The 23,830-nt window shown below is 37.6% G+C and overlaps 1 protein-coding gene across 2 annotated transcripts; it reads left to right on the top strand.

Moving 5' to 3' along the window:
• The first annotated feature begins 1,074 nt into the window (after positions 1-1,074).
• LOC113070022 (C-type lectin domain family 4 member F-like) lies at positions 1,075-16,563 on the top strand. Of its 2 annotated transcripts, XM_026243183.1 has the most exons (16): positions 1,075-1,205; positions 2,011-2,091; positions 2,309-2,404; positions 2,775-2,855; positions 3,371-3,478; positions 4,061-4,153; positions 4,245-4,334; positions 4,413-4,511; positions 4,703-4,795; positions 9,662-9,742; positions 9,834-9,932; positions 10,323-10,415; positions 10,733-10,792; positions 10,937-11,091; positions 11,175-11,284; positions 16,151-16,563. In XM_026243183.1, the coding sequence occupies exons 1-16, from the start codon at positions 1,121-1,123 to the stop codon at positions 16,296-16,298; spliced, it is 1,572 nt and encodes a 523-aa protein (XP_026098968.1). In that variant the 5' UTR covers positions 1,075-1,120; the 3' UTR covers positions 16,299-16,563. The 2 variants fall into 2 exon arrangements, with proteins under 2 accessions (XP_026098968.1, XP_026098974.1); XM_026243189.1 differs by lacking the exon at positions 2,011-2,091 and having other exon boundaries at positions 16,151-16,562.
• The last annotated feature ends 7,267 nt before the right edge of the window (positions 16,564-23,830 follow it).

A 23,830-nucleotide genomic window follows, 5' to 3' on the forward strand; every position in this document is an offset into this window, starting at 1 on the left:
TTTCACAATATTACTGTTTTTTCTGTATTTTTGATCAAATAAATGTAGGCTTGATGAGCAGAAGAAACGTCTTTCAAAAACATTAAATATAGTAATTTTTCCAAACTTTTGGTCTGTACTGTAAATATATATATATATACACACACACACACACACACAGTATATATGCCTACATGTCTGGATAGTCATTGCATGTATCAGAATTAGGGGTATCTATTTGCTCACACATGAGGAGCTTTGTTTCATCTTGGAGACGCGTTCTGTCTTTGTGCTTGCCAAATTCCGCCGTGTAAATAGCAAATCCGTCATGGCACGAGCTCAAATGGCTCTTAAAGGGAAAGGAAGATGAGACTCTGATTGGTTTATTGCACGTTACGCCCAAAAAAAAACACCTAATACTCATTAAGAGAATAGGGACAACCTGTTTAGACCATGCGCCTGGGCTCCCCAACCATTTTTCCGTGTGCCAATCTGATAACTTTATTTATCTACCCCACCCCTATTCGCACCATACCCTATGTATTTGTGAAATGCCACCACTGTAGCAGTGTAATAAGCAGGATAATGTACCTCAAACCTCTTCGCGTAGGAGTCCTGATCAACCTGTGAGAGTTTATTCTGAGAGAACAACCGGCTGGATGTACATCATCCCTTACATAAAGCTTTGATAGGCTATTCCATCCATATTTGGAGGCTACTGTAATAACGATTTTATTTTCATTTTGAATATATATGGGAAAACTTGTTGACTGTTTAAAAGGTTAGTCTAAGGTTAGTGTTAGCTATTATGAAGTGGTGTCAATCAACTGAATAAATCATAACTGAGGTGGACTTGTAAACTGGGAACAAAAAGAGGTAAACAAACCATAGTGCCCTTGAGTGAAACAAACGATGAAAACACTGAGCAAGCAGTCGTTTAGCTGATTCATTTCTCCCGAATGACTCTGGGGTGACATGCCTTGCATAGCTTCTTGTAAATGGGAACTGAAAGTTCTGGTATATACAGTTCACAAAAGTACCCTGTCATGGTCATTCCATTAGTGTTGTTTTGAAAGGGACTATTAATAAGGGAGGTGTTTTGGATCATCATTAGAAAGCAAGTAATTGCAAGAGTGTTGAGATGATGCTCTATCAGAAAAGTGAGTGTTCTGAAGAAATCATGAAAATGGACATGGAATATGAAAAGAAGACGACATTACAAAAAGGTTTGATAGATATACAGTATGATACTAAACTGCATTTGGTTCAGAATGAAACTATGTTTTTGTGTTATATATGAGAGAAAGATAAATTTAGTTAATTTTCAGTATAAATATCTAAACATTCTAAGCTCAAGACATTTACATAGAAGCGAAATTACGCAAGAAAACAAGTCTTGTTTTCAGAAAAGTGCATAAAAATTAAGTGACTTTAAAAAAAAAAGACACAAATGGGATAAGAAAAATAAACTTGTTAAAGAAAAAGACTTAAAATCTTAAGTCATTTTGCTTCTGTAGTAAATTTTGATATACAAATGTTAATATATTTTTACTGGAAAATAAGACAAAAATATTGAGGAAAAACATAATTGTTGCAGTGTTATGTGTGCGAACACTTTATAATCAATTAATTTTAAAAAATGCATTATATAATGCTTAACAAAATAATAAACATTGAAATAGTTAGAATTAATAAGAAACTTTATTTATTTATATTTGAATGTAAATGATTCCATTTTTATTAGTCACATACTCACTTTTGATAGATAACCAGTAATGATATGTAAGTTATATGTCCTAAATTATTATTATAATTCTTTTTCAATTCAATTATATTTGTATACTCACCAAGCTGGCAGATATTTAATTTAATTTCCTCATGTCAAACATGATATATTTGAAATAATGGTCATGTTAATAAACATTCCTGATCATATTGCATATGAGTATATTAATTTAAAGGTTGATGTCAATTTGTCAAATTTTCTAATGAAAGATTTGTACATTTCTCGTGGTGTGTTGTTTTTTGCAGATAGTTGTAGCAGACAAACTGGCATCCTCCTAATTCTGGGAGTGTGCATGATTGTTCTCATGATCATGAATTTTTTCATTTGTGAGTTGATTAAACAACATGCAATCTTTATGTGTCATGCTATTAATATTTAAGAAAGTGAGCTGCAATGCAAGGCAGAAAAAAGGGAAACTGGAAACTGTAACTGAAAAAAGTATTTTTAGAGTATTTGTACATTATGGTAATGATATGCTGATACACATACTGCCTTTATATTATGCTGATTACAAAAAAAAAAAATCTTTGTTTTCGCTCATAGTTTTGCATCAACAAAGAAAATTCTCGACGCAGGAGAGTTGGATGAACAGTCTGAGTGCAAATCTGACTTCAGTCAATCCTGATCTTCAGAAAACAGGTGAGAACTTAAACAATACTTTACACAAATTAGCTGAAAACATCCTCATCCTCAGATCATCCGAGATGCAGATTTAGGGACATAGCATTGCATCAGAATGAGAGTCCAAACAAGTTATGTAATGCTAAATTTCTCCAAATCTGTTCAGATGAAGAAACAAACTCATCAACATCTTTCATTTTTGGTTGAAGTATTCCTTAGGTCCCTTTTTTCTAAGCACTACATACTCATATTAACACATATTTATATATAAATATGGATTTATATATGCATTTGTAGGAAAACCATCAAAATCTGGGTGATCATGTAGCTTTAAATCTTCCAAAACCAGCACATGAATATGAGCTGTAAATAAATCATTTCTTCACAGAGCGTCAGGATGTGTTATACACTGAAGTGAAGAGTTTGAGTTCTGCAGTATCAGCGCTGACATCCAAACTAAATGATGCAGGTTTGCAAATGTGTCCACAAAACCAATCCTAAGGGCCATATTTTGTTGAACAATTGAGATTCATACTTCAAAATAAATACATAAGCTTTCCAGTGATGTATGGTTTATTATGATAAGACAATATTTGGCCAAGATACAACTATTTAAATATATGTAATCTAAGAATGCAGAAATTACAAATATTGAGAAAATGGCTTTTAAAGTTGTCCAAATGAATTCTTAGCAATGCATATTACTAATAAATAATAATAATAATAATAATAGATTTTGATATATTTACAGTTGGAAATTTACTAAATATATTCATGGAACATGTAATTTTTACCCATACACTTTATTTTGGATATAGCTACAAATATTCTTGTGCTACTCATGACTGGTTTTGTTCACCAGAGTCACAAATCTTTTAATTTCAAACAAATTAGACAACCACAAGAAATAATCTCTCTCTTTGAAAATAAGCCTATATATTCTTCATTGTTTAACAATCTAATATAATTTTTTTCACTTCACAGTTAGCAATCAGGACCAGAAACAGACTGAAACAAAAAAAATATTAGACAATTTGAGCTCATCTGTTACATCTCTACAGTCTGATCTACAAAAGAAGCAGCGTGACTTTGGTAAGACAGAAACCTGAAATGGTTAAAAAAAAGTCATAAGAATATCTATAGTGGACATATAATTAATCTGGAAGCATGTGAGCTCAGAAAGGTAAATCCTAAATTGGGCTGCATTTTTTAATCTTATTAGAGACATGTGTGAATATATTTCCAAGGAATTTCAATTTCAAGGAATTAATATTCAATTTCAGAGAAGTAAGTGCAAAGAGTATAATAAAGAGAATTTGGCTATTATAATATTTTACATTAGTAAACAACATGAACTAACAATACTTCAACAGCATTTATTAATCTTAGAACATCTCAATATTACTAATGCATCTTTAAGATCTTATATTGAACTAAGATTCAAATGAACATTAATATATATTCATTATTTCATATTGGTTAATGCAATAACTAATGTGAAAGATCTATGCAAAATTGTTATGAGATGTTGATTATATCTTTAAATATGTTTTATTTATGTTACACAGTGTATGTCTTTTTTTCATATTTCTTCTCATTTATCAAGCCTTTATTGCCGTGCACACAGTGATCTTATTAATTTATCTTATTAATGTTTTTTGTCTCATGTTAAAGAGTCTCTGTCGAGCTCACTGAGGGACCTGAAGAGTTCAGTTTCAGATCTCTCTTCTTCCGTCTCAACTGTTTCTTCTCAACTATCAGTCAGCAGTGAGTAAACCTTACATCACGTGCAATACAGCACTCGATTCAATAACAGTCCAGTAAATGCAACGTCTTCCCACAAACGTCTTGTTCACAGTGAAGGATGTGTCACAAACTGACATAAAGAGTTTGATGAATAATTTGAGTTCTGCAGTGTCAGCGCTGACGGTGCAGCTGAATGATGCAGGTCTGGAAATCTTTCAATTGCATCACATTAATATTATTATCTGTGGATTTTTAAACTGCAATGCTTCTTCCCTCCCAGTTAACAAGCAGGACCAGAAACAGAGTCAAACAGAAAGATCACTGGACAGTCTGAAGACATCTGTAGAGTCTGATCAACAAAACAAACAACGTGACTTCGGTAAAAGCATTATTATAAGCTACTGAGATATTCATAGAAGCAGAAGTAAATTTAAAAAATCTGCAAAAGAATAATAAAAATGTCATAATTGCATTTCTATAATTGCTCCTAGTGGAAAAAAAAATCACTATAAACTCCTATTCACACAGTAACCTTGCTGATTCTGTCTAATTTATGTTTCTGTGTTAAAGAGTCTCTGTCGAGCTCACTGAGGGACCTGAAGAGTTCAGTTTCAGATCTCTCTTCTTCCGTCTCAACTGTTTCTTCTCAACTATCAGTCAGCAGTGAGTAAACCTTACATCACTCGTGCAATACAGCACTCGAGTCAATAACTCTACACTCAGGGAGTGAATTATAGAGTGAGGTGGTTCGAACCCCTCCAAAGGAAATCAAAACGAAACAATTTAGTCAATATATTTCATAAGACATGCTTCAGTAGTTCTTTTTTAATGAAACAAGTCTTAAAGGAATAGTTCACCCATTCACCCAAAAATTTTAATTGCTGAGCATTTACTCACCCTCAGGTTTTCAAAGATGTAGATGAGTTTGTTTCCTCATGAGAACAGGTTTGTAGAAATGTACAGTAGCATTGTTACGTAAAACAGAAAAAGCATGTAAATGCAAAGCGCAGTTTATTATATTTCAGCACAAAGATCAGAAATGATGAAGTAGCACAGCAGCACAGGCGGGCGGGCGGACAAAAGGCAGGGTGGAATGGTGACGCAGGGACTTCGATGGACAACGGATGGTGGTGCTCAGTCCAGTGATGATCCCTCAATGAATCCCGGTGAGTGAATAATCCTTGGGACGGTGCTCGGTGATCCAGTGCTGAGTGAAGATCCAGGGAAGAACGACGGCAACACGAGGACTCCAGCTGACTAATACAGACACGGGAACAGGTACAGGAACACACCGGGGAGAACAACGATCTGACAGCATGAAACACAGGTTACTGAACTTATAAAGGGAACAAACAGTTTAAACCAGCTGGCGCTGCTGATCATCGCTGATCAGTGACCACGCCCACAGACACACACACACGCAACAGCACGCTAGATGAGAGAGAGAGAGTGAATTCATGAACCGTGACAGTACCCCCACCCCTAAGAACGCCTCCTGTCGTTCCCTGATGGACTTACCTGACGATTGTAATCATCGATCAGAGAGTGATCAAGAATGTCTCTAGCAGGAACCCAACTTCTCTCCTCTGGACCGTAACCCTCCCAGTCAACCAGGTACTGGAATCCGCGTCCCCTCCTTCTCGAGTCCAGAATACAATTAACCAAATAAGTAGGTTCCCCATCTACGAGACGCAGCAGGGGAGGAACCGGGACAGGCGGATTAATGGGTGCCCAAAACACGGGTTTAATTTTAGATACATGGAAGGCGGGATGAATTCTCCTGTACGTAGGAGGAAGTTTGAGGCGGACTGCCACTGGACTAATGATCTTGGTGACAGGAAAAGGGCCAATGAATTTGGGAGCAAGTTTATTAGACACGGAGCGGAGAGGAATGTTCTTAGTAGAAAGCCACACTTTTTGACCAACGACGTATACGGGAGGCTTTGACCGGTGGCGATCGGCCTTGGCCTTGGTGCGCGCCCCCACTTGGAGAAGAGTCTCACGGGCTCTAGTCCAAGTGTGGTGACACCTCTGGACAAAGGCGTGAGCAGAGGGGACCGCGACTTCGGTGTCCGTACTGGCAAAAATTGGTGGCTGGTAACCTAAACTACATTCAAACAGAGTAAGGCCCGTGGATGACACTGGTAATGAATTGTGGGCGTACTCCACCATACAAAGTTGTTGACTCAAAGAGGAAGGATTCTTCGAAACCAAACATCACAACACTCTCTACAGATCTTGGTTGGCCATTTCAGTTTGACCATTGCTTTGGGGATGAAACCCCGAAGAGAGACTAACAGACGCCCCCAATAATCTACAGTAATTATTGCCAAAATTTGGACACAAATTGTGGACCCCTGTCTGAAACCACTTCCATCGGGAGGCCATGTAAACGAAAGACGTGATCTACGACAGCAACCGATGTTTCCTTGGCTGACGGTAATTTGGGCAAGGCGATAAAATGAGCCGCCTTCAAAAAACCGGTCCACAACCGTCAAAACGACAGTCTTGCCCTGGGAGGGCGGTAATAAAATCTAGTGCAATGTGGGACCAGGGTCTCGAAGGGACTGACAGCGGTTGGAGTAACCCATCAGGGGGTCGGTTGGAAGTCTTACCAGTGGCACAAACCGAACAAGCCAAAACAAAACTGTGGATTTCACGAGCCATTAAAGGCCACCAGAATCATTGCTTAACCAAAAAACTGGTGCGATTTACTCCTGGATGACACGCTATACTGGAGCAATGACCCCACTGAATGACTTCAGACCGATACTCCTCAGGCACGAATAACCGGTTTGGTGGGCAATCGGGCGGAGGTGTTACCCCTTCTAAGGCCTTCATGACCTTCGATTCGACCTCCCATCTGAGAGTGGAGACCACTAATGTCTCGGGTAAAATACACTCGGGAGTGGATGGCCTTTTGCAATGGTCAAAAATACGAGATAAAGAATCGGGTTTGATGTTCTTGGAACCCGGGCGGTACGAAAGAGAAAAGTCAAAACGTCTGAAAAAAAAGTGCCCACCGAGCCTGCCTAGAGTTGAGTCTTTTAGCGGTTCTAATATATTCTAGGTTCTTGTGATTGGTCCAAACGATAAAAGGTACCCCTGACCCTTCTAACCAGTGACGCCATTCCTCCAGTGCTAACTTGACTGCCAACAACTCTCTGTTACCAATGTCATAATTACGTTCGGATTGTTGGAAAAGAACTGCTCCTACCCCCACCTCTGACGCGTCGACCCCCACCACGAACTGACGTGATGAATCAGGGGCAACGAGGATGGGAGCCGAAACGAAGCGGCTCTTAAGTTTGGCAAATACAGCTTCCGCTGTATCAGACCACCTGAACGTCGTTCTGGGGGAGGTCAAGGCAGTCAGAGGAGCGACTAGTTGGCTGAAGTTACGAACAAAATGTCAATAAAAATTGGCAAATCCCAGAAACCTCTGTAGGGCCTTACGGGAATCTGGACTTGGCCAATCTATCAAAGCCTTAACCTTGTCAGGATCCATACGCACTCCCTCAGACGAGACGATGTACCCTAGAAAGGGGATGGACTGTGCATGAAAAACTCATTCCCCGCCTTGACAAAAAGCCCATTCTCTAGCAACCTCTGAAGCACTCGTCTGACGTGCTGAACGTGTTCCTGGAGAGAAGAGGAAAAGATCAATATGTCATCCAGGTAAACATATATGAATTGATCTACCATATCTCTCATCACGTCATTGACGAGTGCTTGGAAGACCGCGGGCGAGTTGGATAGCCCGAAGGGCATAACCAAGTATTCAAAGTGCCCCCTGGGGGTATTAAATGCGGTCTTCCATTCATGTCCATTCCTTATGCGAACCAAATGATAAGCCTTACGTAAATCCAATTTTGTGAAGATGGATGCTCCCTGTAATCGTTCGAAAGACATCAACGGCAAAGGATAAGTATTCTATACCGTGATGTTGTTCAACCCTCGATAATCAATGCACGATCACAGAGACCCATCCTGCCATCCAAGGCAGGGTGGAATGGTGATGCAGGGACTTCGGTGGACAACGGATGGTGGTGCTCAGTCGAGTGATGATAATAAACCTTGTGACGGTGCTCGGTGATCCAATTCTGAGTGAGGATCCAGAGAAGAATGATGACAACAGCTGACTAATAAAGACATGGGAACAGGTACAGGAACACACCGGGGAGAACAACTATGGAAGGCATTTTCTGCCAAATTTAAATAAATAAATTAAATGATTAAAATGAAAATTAAAACCAGATTAACTATTTCATTACAGAAAACTATACGCAAAATATGTGACAAAATTGAGAATTAAATTAAATGATTTCATTTTCACAGTGACATCCCTGTCAAATTGAAATATAAAATGCAATTGGTGATTTCACATTTGATTTTCAATACAGTCTCGAGGCAAGACTGCCAATATTAAAATTAAAATTAAAATGCAGTGCCTTCAGACATGAGATTTTCCGGGGAGTCTCGTTGGCCAACCTCTCTAAGACTATTTATAACTCGAGGATCGACATCGGAGTTTGTGACGGCTGCAAAATGTCCAAGTGTATCCAATATAGATTCAACTCGTAGCAAAATGAAGTCATCATCATCCGAAATGTTTGCTAGCTGGTTTAATTCTGCTGCTATACTGGCCATAACCGCCATTTTAGCTCCTCCACGTAACAGCGTAATTGAGCCACACCCACTCATTAACATAGAATTTGCATGCAGGTTGTCTTTGAAAATGAAAACGAAAATGAAAACTGAAATAAAAGAGGAGTTAAAATGAAAAGTAAAATTTACATTTAAATTTGAATTGTGTCACCATTATTGCGTGAGCGTTAATAAAGAGCTTTGTAAAAACTGTATTTGTAGTTTATTTTTCACGTTTGGATTTTAATTTTAATATTGGCAGTCTTGCCTCAAGACTGTATTGAAAATCAAATGTGAAATCACCAATTGCATTTTATATTTCAATTTGACAGGGATGTCACTGTGAAAATGAAATCATTTAATTTAATTCTCAATTTTGTCACATATTTTGCATACAGTTTTCTGTAATGAAATCGTTAATCTGGTTTTAATTTTCATTTTAATAATTTAATTTATTTATTTAAATTTGGCAGAAAATGCCTTCCATAAACAACGATCTGACAACATGAAACACAGGTTACTGAACTTATAAAGGGAACAAACAATTGAAACCAGCTGCCGCTGCTGATCATCGCTGATCAGTGACCACGCCCACAGACACACACACACACACACACACACAACAGCAGGCTAGAAGAGAGAGAGTGAATTCATGAACCGTGACAAGCATTGCATCACTTGCTCAACTGTGGATCCTCTGCAGTGAATGGGTGCCGTCAGTCCAAACAGCTGATAAAAACATGGCCTGAGAGTCAGGACATTTACAGCAAATTAAAATTTTTGGTTGAACTATCCCTTTAAAAAGAGTCATGCTAATAGCATTATATAATACACTTCATTCGACATCTAAATGCATCTGTCATAACTCTTCTTTTTTCACAGTGCAACAGCAGGATGTGAAAAGCTTGATGAACAGTTTGAATGTTACAGTATCAGCACTGACATCTACACTAAATGATGGAGGTGTGGAAATATTTTCATATTTTCACACTGTTCATATTATCTCAGTATTAAAGGACATAATTTGTTTAACTGCATCTTTGTTTTCTCCCAGTTAAAAAGCAGGAACAGAAACAGAGGGAAACAGAAAGATCCCTGGACAGTTTGAAGTCTTCTGTACAATCTGATCAACAAAACAAACAGCGTGACTTGGGTGAGACAAAAACATCAAACCACACAGCTAATATTTACAGAAGCATGAATACATAAATGTTTGTATGTTATTATAGACCTTTACGATAAAAGTTTACAATAAGGTTCCATTAGTTACTGTTTTTTAATGCATTAGTCAATACGTTTGATACAGCATCTTTGTTAACATGATTTAATAAAATATATATTTCCATTTGTTTGTTCGTGTTAGCTCTGGTTCCTTAATATTAAAAGATGCAACTTTTGATATTAATAATGCATTAATAAATGTTGACATTAACATTAGGATGAATACCTGTTTTGTGTATTTTTAATTGTTAAATTAACTGCATTGCCTACAAGCCTGTCTCATGCAGTAAATCACATTTACGGCTTTTGTCTCGTGTTAAAGAGTCTCTGAAGAGCTCATTGAGAGACCTGAAGAGTTCATTGTCAGATCTCACTTCTTCTTTCGCATCGATTTCCTCAAAACAACAAACCTCTGGTGAGTGAAAACCATAGAAACTTAGTAGATGGGAAAAGAAGAGTAAAGGGAACATTGGAAATGAAACCAAAACAGACTATCATCCTGACATGAACTCAACATTTCCATATTATCGCAATTGAATTTATTAAATATAGTATGCCTTTAAATTTAAAATAAAATTTTAGTTAAATATGAAGACATGATTTCAGAAATATATCACTGTCAGCATGCAGAGATTTTAGAGTTAAGGTTGAAATGATTTTCACATTGAATTAATTGGATTGGAATCCCCGAGCACTGACTGACTGATGTGTTTTCTTCTTTTGTTCGATCAGAGGAAAGAGTCATGAACGCTCTGAAGGAGCTGATGAATAAAATAAGTGCCAAAACAGCAGGTATTTAGCACTAATTTACATGGTTACATGTGATTTCACTTAAAATTAAGTATAAGTATAATCAAAAAGTAATTAAAAAGTGCATATTCTCTCCTTTCTTTCGTCCCTCTCACATTTGGCATGCTTTCTCTGTCTCTGACACAGATGTCTCTGTGGCCGTCTGTAAATCTGGCTGGATCTTGTACAAAAGCAGCTGTTTCTTGTTCTCTAGTAATCAACTCACCTGGTCAGAGGCACGAGATTACTGCAAAGCGCAGGACGCATTACTCCTGAAAATACAAGACAACGATGAGGAGTGGGTGTGTAATATCCATACATAATATAATATTTGGTGTTCATATTTTTCGCATTTTCTTATTTCTTTTTTTTTTTTTCCTACTAGGACTTTCTGAAAAAACATACCATACCCACAAGCTACTGGGTGGGTTTAACTGATCAGACCACAGGACAGTGGCGATGGGCGGATGGAACTCGTTACATCATGAATAAAGAGTGAGCTGATTTATTATAAACAATCACGCATGATTCACAACAACTTACATTTCTGAGCAAACATACACTATAATAATAATTTACCTTTCGATAATATCTAGCAGTATTAATGATTTTGACAGAAGTCTCTCATGTTTACTGAGCGAGTATGCATGTATTTGATCAAAAATACAGTAAAAACGTTAATATTGAATAATATTATTATTACAATTAAAATGAACGGTTTTCTATCCTAACTAGGGCTGGTCCGAATACCATTTTTGGAGTTTCGAAGCTTCAGTAATAATCAACACCGAATATTCAGAGGGAGGAGGCTGAACATATTCTCCTCTCTAACACCATGTCTACACCGGACTCGAGAGGCGCGGCGCGGCACGACATAATACAGTAGTACATATTATGCTGTATACACTGGATGCGGTGCATGCAGCTGACCAATTCCTGACAGTACAGTGCTGCTGCATTCTATTTATGACGTACTGACAGAAATTTCTAATGATTTTCGACGGTCGCTTTGTTGCGTCCAGTGTAAACAGACTTTAGCTATTGGGGCGCAGGGCGACATAACTGTCTCATGTACGCATTTTTATTATGTCGATAACTGTACATCCAATCGACTTCATGCATGGGCGGGTGTGTTGCTGCAGACCCAAAGGTAGTGCAGTGTAAAATTTTGGTGCAATATGCACATGCGACACGTTCCGAATAAATAAACTTTTAATAAACTACAGAACTATGGAAGACCAAAAGGGTCAAAAACACATGAATTTTAACAGGTCAACAACGCGTTAAATACCCGTATTTCACAAGTAAACAACATGTTGTTTATGCGTGAAAAAATCAGCACGTCAATACATGAATTTATAGTGTTAAATACATGTTAAATACGTGTGAAGTACACCTTAAAAATCTGTTTGAACAGGTCAGTGTCATTGGCTGCGAGGACAAAACCACTTCTGTGAGCTTAGGGGGGGTGTACCATTCATAGACAGGCAACCACCATTTAACATGTTATAGATCAGCTTATACAGCCTAATTATTGTCTTTTTTTAAAACTCTTCACCACTCATGCCTTTTCATAAATAAACACAGTGGATATTCTAGCTTCAATAGTGATCAAACTTAAAGGGTTAACAACTAAGTAACTAATCTGTTTCATGGTTGGTAACTGTAAAATTATTACTGGAACATTATTAATTAGTTACACTACTAGTTGCAAAAGTAATATTATTACAATATCTAAATTACTAGTAACTAGATACTGGCCATAACCGTAAAATTACATAAATAAGGTAATTTTAAGGTGTATCTGTTTAGGAATAGGATTGTTGTCCCATTCTTGTCTAATACAGGCTTCTAGTTGCTCAACTGTCTTAGGTCTTCTTTATCGCATCTTTCTCTTTATGATACACCAAATGTTTTCTATGGCTGAAAGATCTGGACTGCAGGCTGGTCATTTCAGTACCTGGATCCTTCTTCTATGCAGCTATGATGTTGTAATTGATGCAGTATGTGGTCTGGCATTGTCATGTTGGAAAATGCAAGGTCTTCCCTGAAAGAGACGGCATCTGGATGGGAGCATATGTTGTTCTAGAACTTGGATATACCTTTCAGCATTGATGGTGCCTTTTTGGTGTAAGCTGCCCATGCCACACACACTCATGCAACCCCATACCATCAGATATGCAGGCTTCTGAACTAAGCGCTGATAACAACTTGGGTTTTCCTTGATTAATCTGACCACGGAACAGTTTTCCACTTTGCCACAGTCCATTTTAAATGAGCCTTGGTCCAGAGAAAATGCACTACTGGATTATGTTTAGATATGGCTTTTTTTTTTTTTTACCTCTAGAGATTTAGCCGGCAACGGCGAATAGCACGGTTGATTGTGTTCACTGACAATGTTTTCTGGAAGTATTCCTGAGCCCATTGTGATTTCCATTACAGTAGCATTCCTGTATGTGATGCAGTGCCATCACTGCCATTCAGGGCTTGACCCTTACGCATAGAGATTGTTCCAGTTTCGCTGAACTTTGGATGATATTACGCACTGTATATGATGATAACTTCAAACTCTTTGCAATTTTTCTCTGAGAAACTCCTTTCTGATATTGCTCCACTATTTTTTGCTGCAGCATTGGGGTAATTGGTGATCCTCTGCCCATCTTGACTTCTGATAGACACTGCCACTCTGAGAGGCTCTTTTTATACCCAATCAACCTAATAATTTATCTAATAAGTTGCAAATTGGTCCTCCAGCTGTTCTTTATATGTACATTTAACTTTTCTGGCCTCTTATTGCTACCTGTCCCAACTTTTTTGGAATGTGTAGCTCTCATCAAATCCAAAATGAGCCAGTACTTGGCATGACATTTCAAAATGTCTTACTTTCAACATTTTATATGTTATTTATATTCTATTGTGAATATATTATAATGTTTATGAGATTTGTAAATTATACCATTCCTTTTTTACTCACAATTTGTACAGTGTCCCAACTTTTTTGGAATCGGGTTTGTATAAAGTATCCAAAAGTTGCAGTATTTCAGGCCTTTTTGTTTAGCTCTTAACTAACTAAATTTTAATCAACTAACTAAACTTTAAGTAACTAACTAAACTAACAAAATTTTAAGTAAGCCCAGTTTTATGAAAAATTTGATTAAAATAAAATTGCCTCGGTTTTGTCCACTCATGCCTTTTTGTAAATAAACTTTAGGAGACATTCTAGCTTTAAAAGGAATCAAATTTAAGTTAGCATCAGAGCATAAAAGGGTTAGTTCACCCAGATCGGAAAATTATGTCATTAATAATTTACCCTCGTGTTGTTACAAATCCGTGAGATCTCTGTTTATCTTTGAAACACAGTTTAAGATATTTTAGATTTAGTCCGAGAGCTCTCAGTCCCTCCATTGAAGCTGTGTGTACGGTATACTGTCCATGTCCAGAAAGGTAAGAAAAACATAATCAAAGAAGTCCATGTGACATCAGAGGGTCAGTTAGAATTTTTTGAAGCATTGAAAATACATTTTGCTCCAAAATAGCAAAAACTACGACTTTATTCAGCATTATCTTATTTTCCGTGTCTGTTGTGAGAGATATTTCAAAACAAAGCAGTCTGGATATCTGGTTAGTGAACGAATCGTTTGATGTAACCAGATCTTTTTGAACCAATTCACCAAATCAAACTGAATCATTTAAACGGTTCGCGTCTCCAATAAGCATTAATCCACAAAGGACTTAAGCTGTTAACTTTTTATGTAGCTGACACTCCCTCTAGTGGTGCCGAAGCCCGGGAGAGGAGGAATTTTATATTTTTTCCTGTCTACCCTCTCTCGTCTCTGTCACTCCTCCTTCCATCTCCTTTTCTCTTGCATCGTCTGTCCTACCCCTAGGTTCCCGCAGGTCCCGGTGAGCGTAGAGCACAGTCTTGGGAGTACCCCCCGGCCTGCGAGGGGCGATGGGGGTATGTGACGAGTGGGGCGGGGCCGAGGGACGTGGGAACGAGCGAGGCCAGTGGAGTGATTGGGAAGTGAGTGACACCTGCTCGACCCACCGGTCTCAAGTCCCACAGAGGAGATGGAAGGATATAATACTGGAGCAACGAAGGATGAGTGAAGGATGAGAGAGGACCAGGCCTGGGCTTTATTTTATGTTTGGTTTTATTTGTGTGCATTAGTTGTCCGTGAGGGGCTGATGCACTGTTTTGTGTTTATTTTTGTAATTACAGTTTCATTTTGATTGTCTGCCGGTTCCCGCCTCCTTCTTCCCGATGATTATGGAGTTTATATTATTACAGTTTTATTACATTTTTTGGTCGCCGTATTCGCAAGTTTTTTCCAAGCAAATTAAGAGCACTTTTTTATCTTGTGTAAATTACTGATTAACATGCCGTTTTTTTTTTACCGACAGCATACTATAGGCTTACTAGCCTACTTACAGAACTCAGGTGATTTTTCAAACTCGATGCGCTATTATGGTAGGCCAGTTTTAAATTGCACATTTGGCACGGACCTACACTGCCTTTGTCTCGTCCTCTCTCAATTTAAAGGGCTCCCACACAACTTTCAAGGTTTTCGGCATTTTTGTTTCCTCTTCCAGATGAACTAAAATCGAATGTCAACCCATCGAACGAATTATTGAATATTCTGGTCCAGCCCTAATAATAACATACTATAAAATGTAGTTTATTCCTGTGAACAAAGTTGAATTTTCAGTATCATTACTCCAGTTTTCAGTGTCAAGTCATCTTTAGAAACCATTCTTCTATGCTGATTTGCTGCTTAAGAATTATTTCTATTATTATTATCATTATCATTATCATTGCTGAAACAGCTGTGCTGCAAAATATATTTGTGGAAGCAGTTACCCCAAAATTTTAGGGTAGCTTAAAAATAGTAATACTAATACTTTTATTCAGCAAGGATGCATTAAACTGATCAGAATTGACAGTGGTGACATTTATAATGTTACAAAAGACTTCTGAAAGATAATTTGAAAGATCATTTGACAATGAAGACTGCAGTAATGATGCTGAAAATTCAGCTTTGATCACAGGAGTAATTTCGCTTTACAAAATATTCAAACAGTTATTTGAAATAATAATGTTGCTCTTTTTTTACTGTATTTTGACGGTGAGCAGATAAGACTTCTTTCAGAAACAAAAATCTAAATTATCCCAAAGATATGACCACAAGCGTATTTATTCCTCCACGAGGTTATTTACACATTTTGGCATTAAGATGGAGCTACATTTACATGTTTAACATAAAGCATAACATAAAGCGAATTTTAGATGGGATGCCAGAAAGATGCTCTATATGCATCTAGAAGTAATACATGTATTAACATTTTTATGCATTGTTTCAGGCGCTGGAGTCCTGGGCAGCCGGATGACTGGACAGACCATGGTATGGGAGAGGGAGGAGAGGACTGTGGGGAGATAACATATACTGGGAAACTAAATGACAACCACTGCTCTGTCAAAATGAGATTTATTTGCAGAGTGCAAATCTGAAATTCAAAATGTCTGTGATGAAGAGTGGTCAAAATGACTAGGAAGATCAGATCTCTTTTAAAGTGGTTTGTTGCATCACACGGTGTAAGACTGTTCGAAACCTCTCTTGCCTTTTTCTTGTGTTAACTTCAACTTTTTAATAGAAATAAAAATATTTCACAAGTATTTGGCTTTGATATTAGAGGTCAAGAAATATGGGTTTTACTGGCAAACCTAAATGTACAGTCCAAGCTGAAACTGTTATTACTAATGTCAGCCATCCCTTTGGGGGGGGGGATAGTAACTTTAATATAGTAATATAGAATTAATTTACATTTTAAATATGTTTTAATTTTAGTAAATTTGTATACGTCCATTTAATTTTTATTTTAGTTTTAGTCCTTTTAGTACTAAAACTTGAATTTTGAAACTTTTAACAAACGTTTGAAATTACATTTGACATTTATTTTATTTCTGTAAGGTAATAGATTTGGTTGCGAATAATCATTAAGTCAAATGCAGTAAACAGTATCAATATAAGCTTATACATATATATTATTTAGTGAATTAGTTTAGATTTTTCACTATATAGTAAATTAATTCTTATTGCTTTGTCTATTTTTTGTAATTTTGTTTGTATTCAATCAGATTTTTGTCAGTTTAGATTTCTTTGTTATTTTTGTTATTTTTAGTTTTAGCTTCATTAATTTAGTATATTAGATTCTAAGATTATAATTAAATAAAAAATTAGATTAAATTTAAATAAAATTGTTGTAGTGATGTGTATGATGTTTGAATGTGCAAAACTATCATTTATAACAAGCTGACATTAAGTTTAAGTTCATAGTCACACTGTGTTTTCAAAGAAGTGTTTAATGTACATTTTTACTAAAATGCCTTGTTGAAATGTATATGCATTAGCCAAAAAAAAAAAAACATTGTATGGTTCAAAATTATTGATTTTTCTTTTATGCCAAAAATCACTAGTATATTAAAAGTAAAGCTAATGTTCTATGATTATATTTTGTCGATTTCCTGTGTGTATATATATATATATATATATATATATATATATATATATATATATATATACAGTACAGACCAAAAGTTTGGACACACCTTCTCATTCAAAGAGTTTTCTTTATTTTCATGACTATGAAAATTGTAGAGTCACACTGAAGGCATCAAGGGCTATTTTTAGCAAGAAGGAGAGTGATGGGGTGCTGCTCCAGATGACCTGGCCTCCACAGTCACTGGACCTGAACCCAATCCAGATGGTTTAGGGGTGAGCTGGACCGCAGACAGAAGGCAAAAGGGCCAACAAGTGCTAAGCATCTCTCGGGGAACTCCTTCAAGACTGTTGGAAGACCATTTCAGGTGACTACCTCTTGAAGCTCATCAAGAGAGTGCCAAGAGTGTGCAAAGCAGTAATCAAAGCTAAAGAAGAACCTAGAATATGACATATTTTCAGTTGTTTCACACTTTTTTGTTATGTATATAATTCCATATATAATCCCACATGTGTTAATTCATAGTTTTGATGCCTTCATTGTGAATCTACAATTTTCATAGTCATGAAAATAAAGAAAACTCTTTGAATGAGAAGGTGTGTCCAAACTTTTGGTCTATACTGTATATATATATTGCACATTCTAAACAAACATGGTGACAAGATTGAGGAAGTAAAGAAAGAGGTCATCTTTTTCAACAACTTCCTGATAGATGCTAAAAGACCCTCCATCCCTGGGATGAAACCTCCTCCTCCTCCGGGCCCAGGACAGGGTAAAACACACCTCAATCTTTGTCTTTACAGTGGGTATAACAAAAACTGTGTCCGGCTTCATTTCATTTCGAGAACGAGTCAATCGTTCGTTCGTTATCTGGCTCGGCTCGGTGTTCATCTTCAGTTCTCTCTTCACAGCAGTTCAGTCAGTGTACTGTTTGAGTAAATGAATTACTCCGGGATATTGGTTTGTTTGAACTCAGAGGGAGTGTCAGCCACATTAAAAAAAAGTTAAAACCTTAAGTCATTTGTGGATTAATGCTTATTAGAGACGTGAACCGTTTCAAATGATTCAATTCGATTTGGGTGACTGTTTCAAGAAGATCCAGTTACATCGAGTGATTCGTTCGCGAACCGGATATCTCTACACTGCAGTGAACATGCTCACAACAGACCCGGAAGAGAAGACAATGCTGAATACAGTCGTAGTTTTTGCTATTTTTGGACCAAAATGTATTTTCGATGCTTCAAAAAATTCTAACGGACCCTCTGATGTCACATGGACTACTTTGATGATGTTTTTCTTACCTTTCTGGACATGGACAGTATACCGTAGATATTTTCAATGGAGGGACAGAAAGCTCTAGGACTAAATCAAAAATATCTTAAACTGTGTTCTGAAGATGAACGGAGATCTCACGGGTTTGGAACCACATGAGGGTAAGTTATTAATGACATAATTTTCCTTTTTGGGTGAACTACCGCTTTAAGTTATCTTTTAGTTCCTCAAATGAGGACAAATGCTTTTCTGTAGTAATTAAAAATAGATTAAGATTCTTAATTGTCATTATTTAAGGGATCTAATTTATTTTTTTATATTTATTTTATTTTTTATTTTTTTGCAGCACAGAATTAATTGTATAATCAAATGTGAACCATAAGACCAGACATATATTGGAAAAAAATATATACAAACTTATAAGCAAATGAGCAATATAGACAAAGGAAAGATTTGTGACCAAGGCATAAATACAAAAGGAAAATTGGATTAAGTACAAATATATACACAACATGGTAGTGCAAAGTGAAATAGATCAATTCAGTAATCCAGAGGAGAATCGGGTTTGATGTTCTTGGAACCCGGCCGGTATGACAAAGAAAAGCCTGCCTGGAGTTGAGTCTTTTGCCAGATCTAATATTTTCGAGATTCTTATGGTCGGTCCAGATGATTAAAGTTAACCCCGACCCTTCCAACCAATGACGCCACTCCTCCAACACTAACTTGATGGCCAACAATTCTGTTACTAATATCATAGTTACGTTAAGCGGGTGATAAACGATGGGAAAAAAACGTGCAAGGGTGCATCTTGTCATCTGAGGAAGCGCGTTGGGAAAGCACTGCATCTACCTCCACCTATGACGTGTTGACCTCCACCAGGAACTGACGTGTGGGATCAGGGGCGACTAAGATGGGAGCCGAAACAAAGTGACTTTTGAGATTGGTGAATACAGCTTCGGCTGTATCGGACCACCTGAACGTCATTCTGGGGAAAGTCAAGGCCAGTCAGAGATGCGACTAGTTGGCTGAAGTTGGGAATAAAACGCAGATAGAAATTGGCGAACCCCAGAAACCGCTGTAGGGCCTTACAGGAATCTGGACTTGGCCGATCCATCAAAGCTTTAACCTTGTCAGGATCCATACATACTCCCTCAGAAGAGACAATGTAACCTAGGAAGGAAACAGACTGTGCATGAAAAACGCATTTCTCCACCTTGACAAAAAGCCCATCCTCTAGCTACCTCTGGAGTACTCGCCTGACATGCCTAACGTGTTCCTTGAGAGACAAAGAAAAAATCAATATGTCATCCAGATAAACATATATTAATTGGTCTACCAGGTCTCTCAGCACGTCATTCACAAGAGCTTGGAAAACTGCTGGAGAGTTGGAAAGGCCGAACGGCATAACCAAATATTCAAAGTGCCTTATGGGGGTGATGAATGCGGTTTTCCATTCATCCCCCTTCCTGATGCGGACCAAATGATAAGTGTTTGTAAATCCAATTTTGTTAAGATGGATGCTCCCTGCAACCTCTCGAAGGCTGAAGACATCAACGGCAAAGGAAGCGCTGGGAGTTTCGTGCTTATCTAGCAAACTCGCACTGCATAATTAAGATGTTGATCAAATTAATGGATACAATTTTTGGAATAACTTGTTTGTAACAAAGCATTTTAAGACTTGTTAATAAACATACAATCTTTTAAACTGATAAAGATTGTTGCTCGCATTATTCATTTCTGAAAAACATGCTAAGTTTAGCACACTAAATGTATTTGTATGCTTTCATCTTCGTTTATTCGGCCATTGTTTCATTCGCGTCTATCTACATCAATTCCTGAATGCTTTGTACTGGAATGGGATAAGTTTTATGACTTACATCTCTCTGGTCACATAGACCATTCTGCAAAGAGGTCTTTGCTGTCTATTCCTGCACCAGCATCCTCTGAATAAGAGCATGAACGTAAACAGATGTGTTTTGTTTCATGATTCTGCCCTCGTGTCCTTGATTTTTCCTAGTCTTGAGGCAGGATCATGACAGACCCGTGTTTGTGTTGTCTCGTTCCCTTGCCCCGCCCCCCTTGTTAACCTAGTCGTGTCTTGATTGTCCCATCTGTGCCACCTGTCGTGTCTTGATTGTTCCCCCTATTTAGATCTCCTAGTGTGCTCTGTCTTGCGTCGGTTCATTGTGTTCATCATTCGTGATTGTACCTCGTCTGAGATTATTCCTCTAAGAAGTCTTTTGTCTTGCAGTGAGTGTTTGTTAGTAGTTGGTGTTCAGAGTCTTTGTTTGCCTTGTTTATTGAGTTTTGTAGAATTATTTAGTGTCTACCCTAGCCCTTGTTTTCCCCCTCGTGGGTTTTTGTTTTCCCTTTTTGTATAATAAATCCTGTGAGTTACTTCCTGTCTGCACCTGAGTTCCTCCCTTGCAAACCCTGACATTTTGTTGCTATGCTCAAACACTAAAGTTTTCCAAATACACATTAAATTGACTAATCATTTCATCATACTTTCGCATAATCTCCCAAGGCCTTTCTGTAATCTGTTTTTATGTACTTCCTATCCTTTTACAGGATTCAATAGCCATTGAAGTTTAATTGGCTTGTAAGGCATCATTGTGTAATGTAAAGCGTTTTTATCCTTCTGCTATGGTAATGTATTAAGATTTATTTTTCTATCTTTGTCCTAGTCCATGCATTACCAATATTTTTGGTCTGGTTTCTTTTGGGGAGTTCACTCATCGGGTTCATATGGTTAAATGGAGTCTGTCATGTTTTGCGGGAGTTAGCTAGAGAATAGTTCTGTTTTACAGTTTCAATATTTATGCTTGTGTTTTTATGCTTTCTTGCTTTTTTATTTGTTTATTAGATAATTTTACCAACCTTGGTATTTCATTACAATGCAATCAATTAGATTCCATGGATGCAGATGCAGAGAACCGTTGCTCTCACCTGATCTTTACACAGCTCACTCTTCGGACTGGCTCTGTTATGATCACTGGATCTATCAAGCTGATGTATACATGGTCCTATTCCATTTGACTCTAGGTAAGATTCGGCTCAGTGCTCCGCAGGCATCTTAAAGTCCATGTGACCCGGAAGCTGCTGCTGACTTTATTTCATTTCATTGTAGTGACATCTCCAGCTGAAAAAGAATATTAATTAGAATGCATGGTTTGGTTGGGCTCCTGGTTTCTGTCTCTCACTCATAGCAAACTAACGGCTTAGGGCTGTTTAAGGATATTTTGCACATGCTGTCAAACTGTCGTCATCAGAAAACAAATGCATTACAGTGTGGAAGTAAATGTTCAGATTTTGATTAAAGATTACAAAGACAAACAATTATTGTTTACATCCAGACTGCTATAATCTGATTTTGTATTCTTATGTCTGGCTAAGTGAGCTATTCGCAAAAACTGGTGGTGGTGGTGAAATACTGTATTACCCCTTTTCAACCAATCGTTACTACATGTAGCTTAACTTAGCCTTTCCTTCCGTGACCTCCCCTCTATTCGCCTATCCAAGTGTAATTTCCTTCTGCAGCCCGTTTCTCTGGCCTTCTCCTCTGTGGCCCGCCGGGGCCGGCTGAGGCCTATTGTGGCTTTTCTCTCTGAGGCTCTGTGTTCTATCTTCATACTTTAGCTATAATCTGATGTTGTATTCTTATTATGTCTGGCTATTTATCTCAGTGTATCTCTTTTTATTCATGTTCCAGGATCCTCTAAGAAATACTTAACCTGGTGCATGTTACATTTTTCATCTTTCTTTTGGGGTAGGCTCCGCCCTGCCTTCATCTTCGCAGGATTAGCTGGTATCTACAAACTTCAGATCCACGCTACGGATGGGGCCTATGCCAAAATAATTCTGTTTTTTGTATGTTTTTGTAAATAAACACTTCATTCTTATCTACACCTCCTGAGTCTTTCTAGTAGAAATACATTTCTCCATGGCCTCCATCTCAGGCATAGAAAGAGTGTAAAGTTTGCCTTGAGATGGGGACTTACCTGGTAATAACTCTATGGCACAACCTGCTGGATCTAGATTTTATTATCCTGTACCTTTTCCCAGATGGTAAGAGGCAGAGGTGGAAGTCACACATGTGCAAGTCACAGGTAAGTCTCAAGTATTAACCTTCAAGTCTCAAGCAAGTCCAAGTCAATTTTTGTGAGCAAGTCAAGTCACTGCTTTTGTCAAGCAATTCAAGTCAAGTCATAGCTTGGGTCAAGCAAGTCACTGTCAAGTCATACAAATGTTTGATTTAACTGAATTGATATATTAAAATAACTTCAAACTACAGTAGTTATGGACTATGCAAGTTTTATTTGCAACAAAACAAAATTGCAATATGAATTTCTACTCAAAAAGTGTCCACATACACTTACCCCCATGTCCTTCCAAAACCATAAAAATTTTGCTTGTCTCTGGATCACAATTTAAGATATTTTGGATGAAAACCGGAGGACTTATGACTGTCCCATACACTGCCAAGTAACTTACACTGTCCCGGTCCAGAAAAGTATGAAAAGCATAATCAGAGCAGTCCATCTGTCATCAGTGGTTCAATCGTAATGTTATGAAGCGACGAGAATACTTTTTGTACACAGAGAAAACTAAAATAACAACTTTATTCAACAGTTTGTCTCCTCTGTGTCTCTCCATATCACCGTAGCAACATTTCAGAGAATATTATCTGAATGCAAGCAGCGTATGCTCTTCTGTGTCAGCCAACACTGCACTGATGTTCTGTTTTCTTTCAAATCAAAGCGTAAATACACCCAAAAAACGTATCATTGTAGCATGGCCCATATTCTCCAAAATGGTGCTACGGTGATATGGAGAGACAAAGAGGAGACAAATTGTTGAATAAAGTAATTTTTGTTTTCTTTGTGTACAAAAAGTATTCTATTCACTTCACAATGTTACAGTTGAACCACTGATGACAGATGGACTATTCTGACGATGTCTTTCATACTTTTCTGGACCTTGACACTGTTATTTATTTGGCTATGGGACAGTCACAAGACTCCCGGTTTTCATCCAAAATATTTTAAATTGAGCTCCGAAGATGAACAAAGCTTTTACGGGTTTGGAACGACATGGGGGTAAGTGATAAATGACAATATGTTCATTGAGGGGTGGAGTATCCCTTTAAGTTAGATCCACATGTAACACTATGTGCAGCACATTTAGCTGAGGACAGCTTTCTCAATCTCAATCAGTTTAATGCCGGATTCGCACAAAGATTATTCTTGAAAGATGGAGCAGTTCCCTCTT

The sequence above is a fragment of the Carassius auratus genome, chromosome 5, assembly GCF_003368295.1.
Source record: "Carassius auratus strain Wakin chromosome 5, ASM336829v1, whole genome shotgun sequence".
NCBI classification, from domain to species: Eukaryota; Metazoa; Chordata; class Actinopteri; order Cypriniformes; family Cyprinidae; genus Carassius; species Carassius auratus.

Excerpts from the sequence above, each read along its gene's own strand:
- LOC113070022 (XM_026243183.1), top strand. The coding sequence starts at position 1,121 with ATGATGCTCTATCAGAAAAGTGAGTGTTCTGAAGAAATCATGAAAATG. Across the intron at positions 9,933-10,322 it reads AAACAAACAGCGTGACTTGG|AGTCTCTGAAGAGCTCATTG; the intron begins GTGAGACAAAAA and ends CTCGTGTTAAAG. Across the intron at positions 11,285-16,150 it reads CGTTACATCATGAATAAAGA|GCGCTGGAGTCCTGGGCAGC; the intron begins GTGAGCTGATTT and ends GCATTGTTTCAG.